Genomic DNA, 13,855 nt, shown 5'->3' with positions numbered 1-13,855 from the left:
ATCTACCAGGGAAGTACATACATTAGGGTCTTAAGATCAGCATCTGCTGGGGTACAAATCTAATTGGACAAATTGGGCATTTCTTGCTGAATGTAGGCTAGCTGCAATTATACACTTATACAAAAACTAGATTTCATTTTGTGAGATTATATATTTATATGAGCTTCATTGACAGGAGAGTGTACATGCTGCTCATAGATACCCTGGAGTTGCTGGTAATTGGAAGTTATTCTATACATCAATGGGGAACCAACCAGCATATTTTATATGGGAAGGCGTGGCTTTATGAAAACCAGGTTTTAACAATGTAAGTGTGACCCATATCATGCTTCAAGTGGCCTTCTAATCTATGACTAATTGTAGTAAATGATTTGTAGTGCAATATAGATGAGTTAGCTAATATTAGACCAAGATTATCCTTTATTTATAATTTGGAACGCCATTAAAATCAAAACCTATTTCTGTGTTGAACGTGTAAGGCTTTCTTCATAAAGAAATATTTTGTATAGCCTTTGCTTAGACCAATAAAGGGATGTGATTACTAGCTATATCAGTTAAACACCTTTTGCACACACAGAATACTATGGACAGCCGTGATGACATTAATGCACCAAGGGCAATGATCTCTTTACCAGAAACCTATACAATTTGAAAAACATGAGGGAGAACTGTATGCTCAAAGTATAGTGGATTTTAAGAGGATAATGGGACAATAGAACAAAGACAAGAACAATGGCAAGGTCCAGGGCCGTAACTAGGGCTGTACGACAGGGGCGACCGCCCAGTTCGCAACGCTGAAGGGGGGGGTGCAATTTAGGAATATTTTAGGTTAAATTGGTTAAAATTGAGGGCTAGGGGGACGGCATTTGTCTTTCTCGCCCCAGGCGCTAGAATTCTAAGTTACGGCTCTGGCAAGGTCTGTAAGTATAGTAAGTTTATAAAGTACAGACTTTATAAAAGCTAAGAAAACCTGTGATGAGGATGATTATTGTACATTCATTTCCTAACAATATTAGAACAAGGAAAAAAACGGGGTTAATGTTCCTTTAAAAGTAGATTGGTTACCTCAATTTAGCATCATCCATTTCAATAAGAAATTAAATGTATACCATATGCAGCATTTGTTCATGAAATGCTTACTTTCTAATTACTATATTTTAATTTATGTCATGCCTATCCTGTGTCTTTTTAATTCTATTGGAAACAGAATATGGAGATTGATTTAGCAAACATTGTAGTAGTGTAAACATAGATTGTCTCTTACACTGTAACTCCAGGAGAGGTATAAACACCTTATTTTAGAAGCTCATTTCTGCTTTTAACAAACATTTAACCATTTTATTGAATCTTCTTTGTAAAATTGAAACCATTTACTTACTTTCCTTTTGGTGCCAGCGCACTGCATGTAAATGATTTCCACAGTAGTGAAAAAGAAACTCATGTCCTGAGGAAGATGTTTTCTTTGTAAGCAGAGGCATTAGGTTGTGGCCATCAATTATTCTAATTTAATGAAAACAAATGTAAAAATAAGTGTAAATTGAAATATTTTATTTATATTAATATACAAATCACATTCTTCTTAGTTTAGAAGGAAGCAATATTAAAAAGGAAAAAAGTGCCATAAGAATTGGTTACACATCCTAACGATGACCACTGTAATATATAGAAGAAAGAATGCAAGCAACAATGAGGTTGCCAAATAATGACATCTGGATGACCACAATCAGGATATGCTTCCTAGAACAGGTAATATTCTGCTAGATCATACCTTGTGCCACTATATAGTGCTCTGGCATGTGACATATTGTTACAGATTAAGGCATGCTGCCTGTTATTTGCTTTGTGATGCCATATATTGACATGTACCTATATTGACTGCTCTTTAATTCTATAGTTTATGGTTCAGGAGGTTGCACCTGGGTTCTGTGCATTTCATATGTGTTCCTGAAGTGTCCAGAAGTTGAGTGGTGTGCACTCTGGACCTAGGCTAAACAAAAGACTAAACAAAGGTGAACGACAGCATTGGGTACAGGAGTCATGAAGGTATGTCTACAGTGGGATTTGAAATACTAACTATACAGAACTGGTGATGTTGATGGAACCCCCTCCGTGGTAACCAGGGTACAAATTCTGTGGCCACTGCAATAGATACCAAGACTTGCATTTTATCAGCTCTATTTCTTTTCATGGGACTGATTTATAAGAGATGTGTTGCTGATCTTTGGACCAAACCCAAATTTTTTAATGCCCTTATAAAATATTTGAGATTATTTGAGATACATGATTTATATGTCTTCTTATATATTGACATATGGCTGCTAGCACATTGACCCTAGTCTCTCTCTCTGTCTGTCTCTCTCTCTCTCTCTCTCTCTCTGTCTGTGTGTGTATGTTAGCAAATTTAGACTGTAAGCTCCAATGGGGTAGGGACTGATGTGAGCAAGTTCTCTTTCCAGAATTAGTGGCTCTAGATAAATAGGCGATGATGATAGTACCACCAGATCTTACTAGTTCTTCCCAGAAGAGTTGAATGGGTTGGCATTGCCAAAAGCAATTAAAGACGTTCCCACATTTTGAACAGGAGTCACCTTAGGAGAAGACAATTACGCACCTTATTTTTGGTGAAAAGTAAGACTGATGTAAAACCTTATATGTCATGTTCTGATATGTACTTGCTTTTAAGATTTTTAGTGTAAGATGAAAGGCATTAAGAGGACCTGTTGTTAAATTGGGAAAGTGCGTAATCCATTTTTGGATGCCATAGATGGTTTTTCCAATTTGTAGTTTAATTTTGGCATAACTTTGAGGTGGAATAAGGGACATTCAGGATGTGTATATTTAATGTGTTGATTTAATCTTGTTGGTTAAGTGTCTGAAAGACTGTTTTCAAATAATGATTGGCTTGAGTATAATACAAAGTTGTCTAGGGATAAAAAGGTGAATTTGTCTTCTGTTACATTTTCTGATTCAGTGTATGTTATAGGTTTGTGAGAGGATCCCAAAAGGTGTCAAATCTGAATTGAAAGGCAGTATTATAGAATTTGAAATCCATGTGATTAAACTGGCAACAAGCCAGAGAAACACATCAGGACACTTATAAAACCTCATTACAATCAACTGTTCTGTTACTTATACTGCTAGGATTTGATCTTGAAAACAGCAACATTTGCTTTTTAAAAATAGCGCTTCAACTGTTATATCTCTGACTTTCTCGTATTACTGTGGAACGTTGTTATTATCATCTGGATTGTGGATCGCTAATTGCTTGAGACTGTGGCTATATATTAACCAGTGCGGAGATCTCCTCTGTTAACTGAGCGATTATGTCCATTTTTTGTCAGTTTTGATTTATACAAGTCCTGCATTGAAATGGCTTTTGTTGTCACTTCTGAGTCAAACGCAGTCTTCAAGCTCTTAAATTAATTTAATATTAGTGGATTTTCATTGTTCGTGCGTTGAGAAATCTATATATATTTTTTTTAGTATAGTATTTGTTTTAAATATTTTTTAAATAGTTTATATCTGCATTATTATTTAGTTTGGTTTTTACTCATATTTCTTTATGTATATACTTTTATATGTTTTAATGAAATCGTATGTAAACAACCGTGGGAACGTACTAAAACAATTTTTTTATACATTGGTGTTTCATGATAAATCTATATTTTATATTTAGTACTTAGTTTTGTGACATACCTTTCTTGTTATTTCGCTTATGTATTTTTCATTGTGGATTGGCTATACCACTTTTTGGTAATCAGTGAGTGTATATATTTATACAACACACTATATTGGATCTAATGCACCTGTGTAGTTTTTCCTTTCTTGTGTTATTAATATGTTCTAAGTTCAAAAAAGTTGTGCTAGCTTGATTGTTAAAACTGTCAAAAGTTTCAGATTCATGAAGATTGCTGGGGAGCCTCAAATGCCTAATATATTGTTTGGGCACATTTAATGTCAAAAAATATAAGTATGGGCCATAATGCAAGATGAAAATGACTTTAATAAGGCCCCTCTCTACTTTTTGAATAAGTTTTGGGGTTTTAGAAAATAGTCTAAATGGGAATGAGTTTTACTGAGGTGTGAGTAATCTTTTTATAGTGGATTGTGCAGTTGTCAGGGGTCAACTAGGACTAGGTACGTGATCTGTCCATGGATGGATTGCTGACTGTGTTGAAATCACCTCCAATGATGAGGATAGTTAGGGGCATAAATGTTTACAAGCATATATTTAGTTAATCAATGGTCACATCTAACATAACATATGTCCCTTCAGATTAGGTTTGGTGTCAAAGGTATATGTGAGTGATTTACCAAAAAGGCAACTGCAATTCGTTTTAGTAGAGTATAAGGCAGCAATGCATTCCCCTACTCAGGAGTCTCTTAAGGTGGTTTTATCTTGAACTGCCAAATGAGTTTCCTGCAAAATATGATGTGTAGGTTAAGTCTTGAGATGCGAGGAGACTTTGTTCATTTGATAGGGTGGTTTCATCGTTCCATGAGATTACATTCGATAATATGATTACTCCATTCTATGAATGGTTTGTCAGGTGATTAGTTAGTGAATTATATAACTTTTATTTTGGGTTTGGTTAGCTGTGAAGGGCTCCACTCTTTCCCAGCTAGCAGTGTAGGGTGTTCCAGTTGAAGCATGAGTCTTGTGTAGTAGTGAGCAAACTGTGAAAAAGTGAAAATATAACTAGAACTCTTGAACTTATTACTTGTTATTATACTCATAGATCATTTTGGCAGTGACAAATCCCTTGAATATTGCACTGTATTAATAAAAGCAGGAGGTTATGGCTAAGATGTCTTTAGGCAATTTATCTGTTTTTGACTTTATTTGGGATCCTCAATTATGGTTGTCTTGCCATCTTCTTTTGTTTTCAATTATGCTGGTTACAATCAGTGCCGGATTTACCGCTATGCAACCTAGGCACCTGCCTAGGGCCTAGCGCCTCTCAGGGGGCCCAGAAGGGGGGGACAACAGAAAATATAAAAAAATAAAATAAAAATAAATAAAAATGTGGCCCCTTCCCCGACTCGCGGCACCCCCCCCTTCAACTCGGGGGGGGAGTAGGGGAGGGGGAGGGGGGGGGGTGCCGTGAGTCAGGGGAGGGGCTAGTGTGGTGGCTGGTCTCCTCCCTCCCTTCTCTGTGTCACATGGGACGTGCACCACATGACAGGTGCCGTCCCATGTGTGAAGAGAGGGAAGAGTGCTCAGCTCCTGGATGCAAACAGGTAAGTTTGGGAGGGGTGGTAATATTGTGTGTGTCAGTGTCCGCATATTGTGTGTGTCAGTGTTTGCATATTGTGTGTGTCAGTGTCCGCATATTGTGTGTGTCAGTGTCCGCATATTGTGTGTGTCAGTGTCCGCACATTGTGTGTTTATATATATATATTAGTATGGGGCCAATATATTGTGTGAGTGAGGGGCTAATATATTGTGTGAGTGAGGGACGAGTATATTGTGTGAGTGAGGGGCCAATATATTGTGTGAGTGAGGGGCCAATATATTGTGTGAGTGAGGGGCCAGTATATTGTGTGAGTGAGGGGCCAATATATTGTGTGTGTGTGTGTGGGGGGGGGGGCTGGGGCGGCAGTAAATGAATGTAGTTAGTGTGTGTGGGGAGGTTCTTAATACAATGTGGGAGGTAGGCTATTAAATTAATTGTGGAGTGCAGGTGGGGACTAATTATTGGGTGCTATTTTATTTGTGGGGTGATGGTGGGACAATTTAATTTAATAGTGAGGCCTATGAATTTATAATGGGGTAATTAGACCTTTAATTTAATGCTGGGGTGGTTTGGAAGCTATTTATTGATTGTGGGGCTGTTTGTGGAAAATGAGGTCTATTTATTAAATGTGATTATATATTTTTAATGCCTGTGAACGTTGTGGGAAATGGTAATATTTGTTAAATGTAATTGCTATTTAAATTATTGCTGGGTCTGTTTGGAGGGAGGGAAATAGGTTTATATATTAAATGTGTGTGCTATCTAATGTCAGGATTGGTCGGAGGGAAAGAGATCTATTTAGCAAATGTGAATATTATTTTAATGTTGTGGCTGGAGGGAGGCCTACTTATAAAATGTGGGTGCTATTGATTTAACACTGGAACTAATTGGAGTTTTCTAAATTTCATGTACCCATTTTTTTCCAAATAGGGCCTCCAATATTCCAGGATCCAGACAACCAGCAAATGAGCTAAAGTAACCAGCAGCCACAAGTTGTGACCGTGACAAGAACAGGTAGGAGAGAGCAGGACAGTCTGCCAACTGTCCTGAATCTGGTGGGACAGTCCCGAATTTGGGTGACTGTTTCACTTAGGAGAGTTGGGAGGTATGTCCAGCTTCACCGTGTACTGCTTGTGAAGGCAGAACTGTGTGTACCTAAGAGTAGTGCACACAGTATTGCCTGTATATGTGTCTAAAATGATAACCATGTTACATCATAGGGGGTTAACCTGTCTAAAGTGCCCAGGCCCCCAAGATCCTTAATCCAGCTCTGGGCCTGGGCATAAAAATATATATACGGATTAAGCAACACTAAAATAGTCTCTTTTTATATAGCTAAATATATATTGTACCAAAAACCACCCTTTAAGGATGGGCCGCTACTTATGGGCCAGTGCTATGTGCTTGCCCCCCAGGCTAAAGACTGCCAGCCCTCCCCTGCATGTGGCCACTGTGTGTGTGTGTGTGTATTATGTGTGTGTGAGGGGCCACTGTGTGTGTGTGTGTGTATTATGTGTGTGTGAGGGGCCACTGTGTGTGTGTGAGGGGCCACTGTGTGTGTATTATGTGTGTGTGAGGGGCCTCTGTGTGTGTATTATGTGTGTGTAAGGGGCCACAGTGTGTATGAAGGTGGGGGGGCCCAAACCAATATCTTGCCTAGGGCCCCATGAGGTCTAAATCCGGCTCTGGTTACAATAATGAATACTTCAACTTTTTTTTTTAAAATTGTCTACAGATGGGATTAAATTCACAGCATTTGCTGGTGACCCGATGGGCAAGTCTTGGAACATGAGTAGTTTGTCTCCTCTGTAGCTTAGGTCTGGAGTTTTTGTATAGAGATCTAGTCCACGCAATTCATAATCCTCAATATTACCGGTCTTAGAAAATTTGTGTCTTTATGCCTACCTGGGCCAATCCTGTAGACCCTTTCGATGACAAGAGGACCATTTTTTATATCCATGCCTAATTTTTGCGGTAGCCAGGTAGTGAGGAGAGAGGTGATTTTAGGACCCTTCCTTGAGTAACTCTGGAATTCCTGTGACTCTTTGGCTACAGTTTTCCAAGTCATCAACCTTGTCAGTGTGTTGATTAGCTTGGACAAAGCTTCTATAGTTTGGCGGATTAAAGATCCTCTTCCACTGTTAGGATTCATTGTTCTGCTTAATCAATATGCTGCATTTGCTTGTTTAGCTGGGTTAATGCCATGTCTAAAGATTCCTTGACGTCTGCACGTTCCTCATCCAGCAGTGGTCCCTGGACAGCAGTGATTTCCATGGGTTTCATTTTGATTTGTTGGGTGTTTTGGATGACTTACATCTTTTCTGAAGAGGGAGTTGAAATAGAATGATGTAGTGGCTTTGTGTGTCCTTTGGTTGTGAGAGATGTAGCTGTTCTCGTGTGGGACTTATTCAGGAGCTTTTCCATTTTGAGTTGCTGTAGTAAAATAAGTTAAGCATCTCGCCTTATGAAAGGAGTGTGCCATCATTTTGCTAAACACATTTAGTTTACATTGAGAGTCATAGTATTGCATTATGTTGATGAGAGCTGTGGTTTGTATTATATACATAGGATGAACTTGCCAGTGAGTTCCTGTATTATGTCTAATTGACAGACATATATTGGTTTATTTCTAATATGTCCAGACACTTTGGAAAAAGTAAGGTAGTATTTCTAGTTTAAATAAATAAAGCCTCCCCTTTTTGCCTGTTGTCACACAATGGCAGTAATGTGTTATTAGTGTTGTCTATGCAGATGAACAGCACAAAAATATGAAAAGGGAGGTGGGTCATGGGGATATTCTCCTTAAGCCTAAAACATCAAATTTTTAGCACAGCTGGATATACATCATAAGCGTGAGACCAGGGTGCTAATCTAACACTCTTTTGTTGTTGATGGAGCTTGTAGACAGTAGATGGTGCTGTGTGGGGGGAAAGGGGGTTGGAATTCCACTAGCCTGCAGGTTCTTGGATTTTAAATATATTAATACCCTAGATCATTTAGCCTAACGTGAGGACTAATGGCTGGTAGATGTGTCTCAAAGAGAGTGTGGAGTGTGCCACTCTGTACATGTCTTCTCCCTGGTTACTTTATGCACTGGTGATCTAAGTGCAGTTACAGGGGATCTAGACACCTTTCTCTCTTGATGTTCAAGGTGAGGCTTATACTTTATGTGTCCAGGGTTTCTGTACGTGGTAGAGCCTGCAGAGGACTGGCGGGAGCTTCACTGGTTTGTGACCGGCAGTTTTGCAGGCTTTACTCTTTTGTTCCTCTTCAGTGCCCAGGTAGTGGCAATTTCAATCTGGGAGTTTTTCCTTGTTACAATGGAGTGAGGATTTACGTTAGAAAATGGTTTGGGGCAGGAGGAAAACTCGCTGCCACCATATTTAGTTCTCATTGGTGCCGGTGCTCTGTGCGCAACGGCTGCCCTCTATTTATTACTTAAGTGGAGCTTGTAGCCCAAAATTATTGTGGTTTATTGGTTTTATACACCAAGGTTTTATAGCTATTAGATAAACTAAATTCTAAACTTTACATCAATGCAGGAGTTCCTGATAGCCCTGAAGAGATGGACGCCAGTGTTAAATAATAAAAAAATAAAAACAAAGAAGTGGGTGTTTTTAAAGTGGTAGTAGGTTGTAGTTTGCAATGTGGTTTACAGTTTTTACTGTGCGCAACTTGCAAACCCAGGTGCATATCATTTTGTGAGGATGTCTCCTATGACTGTTAAGTAGGCGCATACCTTGAACTGCACTTGGTGGACAACACTTGTGCAAAATAAAAAGCTATGTGGTGAAATTGTGTGTGAATTGTAAATAACCTCCTCAGTGTGACAACATTGCAAAACATTGTCCACATAAGCAATTAACTCCATATTTGCAAACAAGTGTCTTGTTAAACAAATGTCTTGAAAGCAGATATCCAAATATATATCAAGTCATATAAGAAGTTACCACAAGTTACCTTATATATAGGTTCATCACAAGTTACCTTATATAGGTGCTGAGACAGACATTTTAGTAAGATTTTGAGTAAATGAAGCGTAAACAGGCAGTTTTGTATTATTAAGAACACACCTGTCTTTTGGTAATTCCCCATCACCTAAATGGACCACGGTTGAGAAAATGTCCATAAGACTCGTGGGTTCATCAGTTTCTGTGTCAGAAGGAATGACACCAGGCCACCTGAATATCCCTGGGACACGAATACCACCTTCCCAACCAGCCATGCCTTTTCCACCTGTGAATTTTGTATCACATGAATGAATAACAAAAATAAATACAATAGGAATAGAATTACTTGATAACATTTTATGATTTTTTTATTAATGAAGCATGTGATTTGCTAATTCAACTTGTTGCTGACTTTTAAAGTCAATTGCATTATTGTAGGAACTGGGCACAAACATACTTGAGACCATAGAGTGTGCAATCCACCAGTACAAAGGGTATTAACTGTACTACCAACACCGTAAACTGTACCTGCCCATCTTACTTTATAGAACAATAACTTGTGTATCTGTCTTATACAAAACAGAAATAACTAATGCAGAAATTATTTGTGCCTTTGTCGTGCTTAAATTCAGAGAGAAATTTGTTTTACTAGATGACATGTCAGTTCCATAACCCCCATATGGGTCATTTATGAAAACTGGCACCCAAGTATCTATGCAAAAAAAATGCTATAACCAATTGCAACAAATCAAATTCTTGCAGGGCCAGGACAAGGCAGAACTGTCTTTCCTATGTATGCATGGTACTCCATCAACCTCAACCTCTGTGGACCAGCTCCATCTCTTTGCTGAACTGATAGAAGAGCTCAGTCACTGCCTAGCCACTCTCTCTGGGTCTCAAAGTTGATTTCCAGCAATAGCTCAATTTCCTCTCCCACAGAGAAAACTGAACACGAACAGCCTGTTTAGTTATTGGACAATACCATCATCATCTATTTAGTTATATAGCACCACCAATTCCGCAGCACTGTACAGAGAGTATATGTCACTCACATCAGTCCTTGCCATTGGAGCTTACAGTCTAAATTCCTTAACACACGAGCAGACAGACATATAGACTAGAGTCACTTTTGATAGCAGTAAATTAACCTACTGGTATGGTTTTGGAGTGTGCGAGGAAACTGGAGCACCCAGAGGAATCCAACGCAAACATGGGGCGAGCATACAAACTCTACACAGATAAGTCCTTGGTCGAGAATTGAACTCAAAACCCCAGATGTGAGGCAGAAGTGTAAACCACTAAGCCACAGTGGTGCCCATTCAGCATTCTGTCCTGGACTAACCTCTGACCTGGTTCACTTTGTATAGCCAATTTCCCATACATGTAGGCCTCCATACCTAAAGATGTTTGGCTGGACTGACCAAGCTGAATGGACTTTGCAAAACCTTATATTAGTTGTTTACCGGTTGTCTCAGTATGCTTCTTCTGTACATTTCTGCCTTACTTTGGCTTATGTAAACAGGAAGTCCACCTTCCAAGAATTCTACTGTCTACACAAATTTGATTATCTTTGTTTTCCTTTACAACTGCTAAGCTCAGGTCTGTACATTGGATTAACTTGTGTCTACATAACATATATGTTGTCATATGTAAGGGCAGCAAAAATATATAAAGCTGCATGGACATTAGAATATTCTGAAGATGGGCTTCGCTTTTAACACATGGTATCTATAATCCTTATTTGTAAAAATTGTAAAAATCCATACATTCATATGCAAAAATGACTTCACAGAAATATTGCACAAATACTCACCTTTGTAAATTCCATTCCATCCCCCAATTTGGAATTTTCCATCTCTGACCTCTAAATGCCCACCATGGTCTGAGGCAAAATAGATCAATGTGTTGTTTTTTAATTTGGCGATATCTATAGCATCAACTACTGAACCTGCAAGAGAACATATTTATTAATCAAAAGAGCAACTGAATGCTTAGTGCAGTTGTATCACCCATACTGTATAACAAATGGTTATAGCTATCTGCAATCCATGTACATAACGGGCACACAAATAATATATACCCACTGCTGTATACAAAAAGAGCATTTTACCCATGCCAATGCCATGTTTGTACCTTAGCAACTGAAAAGCTCTGACAGTGGGTGAGCACCTTGGATCTCATGCAGAGTGTAATGTAATATTGCGGCTTTTGCGTAGACACAAAAACACATTTGCACACATCAGTTTCTGCAGCTGTATTTTGAGTCGCATGTAACTTAAGTTATTACTTTAAATCAATTCTATAAATGTGTTGTCGAAGTCAAATAATTGGATGAACTAAATCAAATGGATTAATATGGAATTAACCGTGCAATTGCAATCAGTACGCCACGTGTTATGACGCAATTGCACGATAAATAACGCACACATAAACTTACACTCACACATTCACTTGTAAATAGTTCACCTTAAAATAGTTCCAACACATAGTCACTTATAACCAAATGTAATAGAGTTTATAATTAAATATAATAATGTTAAAAGCACTTTATTGAGATCTAAGGTTCACGATACAGGAAACATATGTTTGCTATCATTCTAATCCCCTATTTATCCTCAGATATCCGTTTCAATCGGCTAAGAGATTGCACCTTGCTTATGCGAGTTATGGATGATAGAGAATTAATGATCAGAATGGTATTGTGAGCGTAATGTAAATAGACCAGCTTGAACTAGCTTTTGGCGGGAAGATTAGTATGCATCTGTTGGAGAGCTGACCCCCACCCCTGCAGGGCATCGTTTGAACTGACCTATGAGCTGCATTATACTGGACTGTCCTGAAGCCTGAACCTATGGAAACATGCCAAATGATATCTACTGTTTTCAATGTAACACCAACTGTATATAAGCAGGAGCTCTGAGACCAACAGACAGTCTTCTTGACCACAGACTTCAGGATTGAATGACTGTATGCTGGATCCAGGGCGGCTGTACTTTTTTTATTGAATTGTTACTCTGTTACTTTTTGCTATTAAATTGCATTGTGAGTTGGAACCACACTATTCGAAGTGGACAATTTTCATTGAATAGCAACTAGACGAACATAACAGTGTCATCATCATCAACGTGAAAAGTGACACCATAACTATGGGGCCTGCAGTGATATGCATCCTAAAAGGCTAATTTATGGACACATATAAGTATATCTAAGGTTCATGGGGTATTTGCGTCTGCATGCCCTTACTATACTGAACTTACACATGACCTGCCGGTCCAAGTGCACGATATATGCAACAAAACATATGAACACAAATTGTCACATTTTTACGTAGTGCAAATGTACTTGCATCCTACCAGTGAGATTTTTTTTTTCTCCCTTTGACTAATAGAACCGGAATCTAATTTTTCGGGGGATAAACAACTCTGCCATCTTCCCTTTGATACTCAGGATCTCATGATCCAAAAGATAAACATCCCAAAACAGTGCTGGTAATACTTCGTTGGGTATAAATGCATGAACCAATTTGAAAGTACACAAGTTACTTTGAACATTGTTAAAGAGGGCTTGTCACTGATGTTATTTTTCCCCTCAAATACATTGTTCGCTTAGGAGAGAGAATACTTTTCAAAAAACTCTCTTCCAGGCAGGTTTCCTGTAGCCTGTACAGATGTAAAGCTGTGAGTTATAGAGGAAGCCAGCCTGCGGGCAAGCTCTCTACTCAACCTATTACATTTTGAATAGCTTTTTATTCTTCAGACTACAAGATGCTTGCTCCTGGTCTAGCTTCCTTTATACTGTATAGCTATCCTGTTGTGCTAGAAAAATGCTCTCTCCCACATTAAGGGAGGGCAGCACATTGAACATACCACGGCATTAATCCAGTCAGGTGCGTTGACAAATTTGCAAATTGTGTTAAAAACAAAGCAGTAAACCATCACATTTAATTAGCTTTGATCAGTATAGCTCAAGTTATAGTAATGAAATTAAGCATCTGATTTTGTTGGTTTGGGTTATTGCATTTGCTAATTTATTATGATATAACTTCAAGTGCTACCCACTCATATCAAGGCATCTTACATTGTTAAAAGTAAATACATTGGCTGACTGAGCAACAATCCTTATAATATATATATATAAATTAATTGCATGCACGACAAATCTTTCACTTACCAACCATGTAGTCCATTTCTTCAACATTATCCCCGTAAAGCCCATGTTTGCTCTTCCCAGTAAATGTCTTTGTGGTAATCAATGGTGTGTGAACATGGAGAAAAGAGATGACCAACAGAAAAGGGACATTTTTATTTCTGAAAAACAATATATCAATTATTGAACTAAATATTAAGTAAAATAAAGCAAATGACAGATTGTGTATACTGAGTATAAAAGTATCCCTCTTGATTACTTGGTATTGTTAAAGGGTAATTTTTAATAAATAGATATGACTGTATCTTTAATTGTCAGTTCATTGTATTTTACTATGATGCTATATTTGTCCTCAATAAGATTAAAAAAAAGATTCCTATATCGAATAAAATACCTTGTCTTAAACAAACTGCTCTGAATATTAATTAGAGTCTCGTATAACTTGTAAAGCTCAATCTATATGAATAAAACTAGATTTGCAGATATATTTAGTAAAAACACAGCTTTTTGTTGTATTCACAA

General features: G+C 38.1%; 1 protein-coding gene and 1 long non-coding RNA gene across 3 annotated transcripts in view; one reads left to right on the top strand and one right to left on the bottom strand.

Moving 5' to 3' along the window:
* The window catches only part of LOC142139138 (arylsulfatase D-like), a 46,348-nt gene that overhangs the window by 3,772 nt on the left and 28,721 nt on the right, over positions 1-13,855 (bottom strand). For both annotated transcript variants that reach the window (XM_075196479.1, XM_075196480.1), the window contains 4 exons: positions 13,358-13,494; positions 11,001-11,135; positions 9,311-9,473; positions 1,379-1,500 (listed from right to left, as the gene is read on the bottom strand). In XM_075196479.1, coding sequence (XP_075052580.1) covers positions 1,379-1,500; positions 9,311-9,473; positions 11,001-11,135; positions 13,358-13,494 — 557 coding nt within the window. The remainder of the gene's footprint in view (positions 1-1,378; positions 1,501-9,310; positions 9,474-11,000; positions 11,136-13,357; positions 13,495-13,855) is intronic.
* LOC142139139 (uncharacterized) lies at positions 1,123-12,282 on the top strand. Its single transcript, XR_012688168.1, has 3 exons — positions 1,123-1,746; positions 1,895-2,043; positions 11,807-12,282. It is a non-coding gene; the product is annotated as an uncharacterized LOC142139139 (long non-coding RNA).

This window comes from Mixophyes fleayi, chromosome 2 (genome assembly GCF_038048845.1).
Source record: "Mixophyes fleayi isolate aMixFle1 chromosome 2, aMixFle1.hap1, whole genome shotgun sequence".
Lineage (NCBI taxonomy): Eukaryota > Metazoa > Chordata > Amphibia > Anura > Limnodynastidae > Mixophyes > Mixophyes fleayi.
This window is presented reverse-complemented; position numbering and strand designations above follow the sequence as displayed.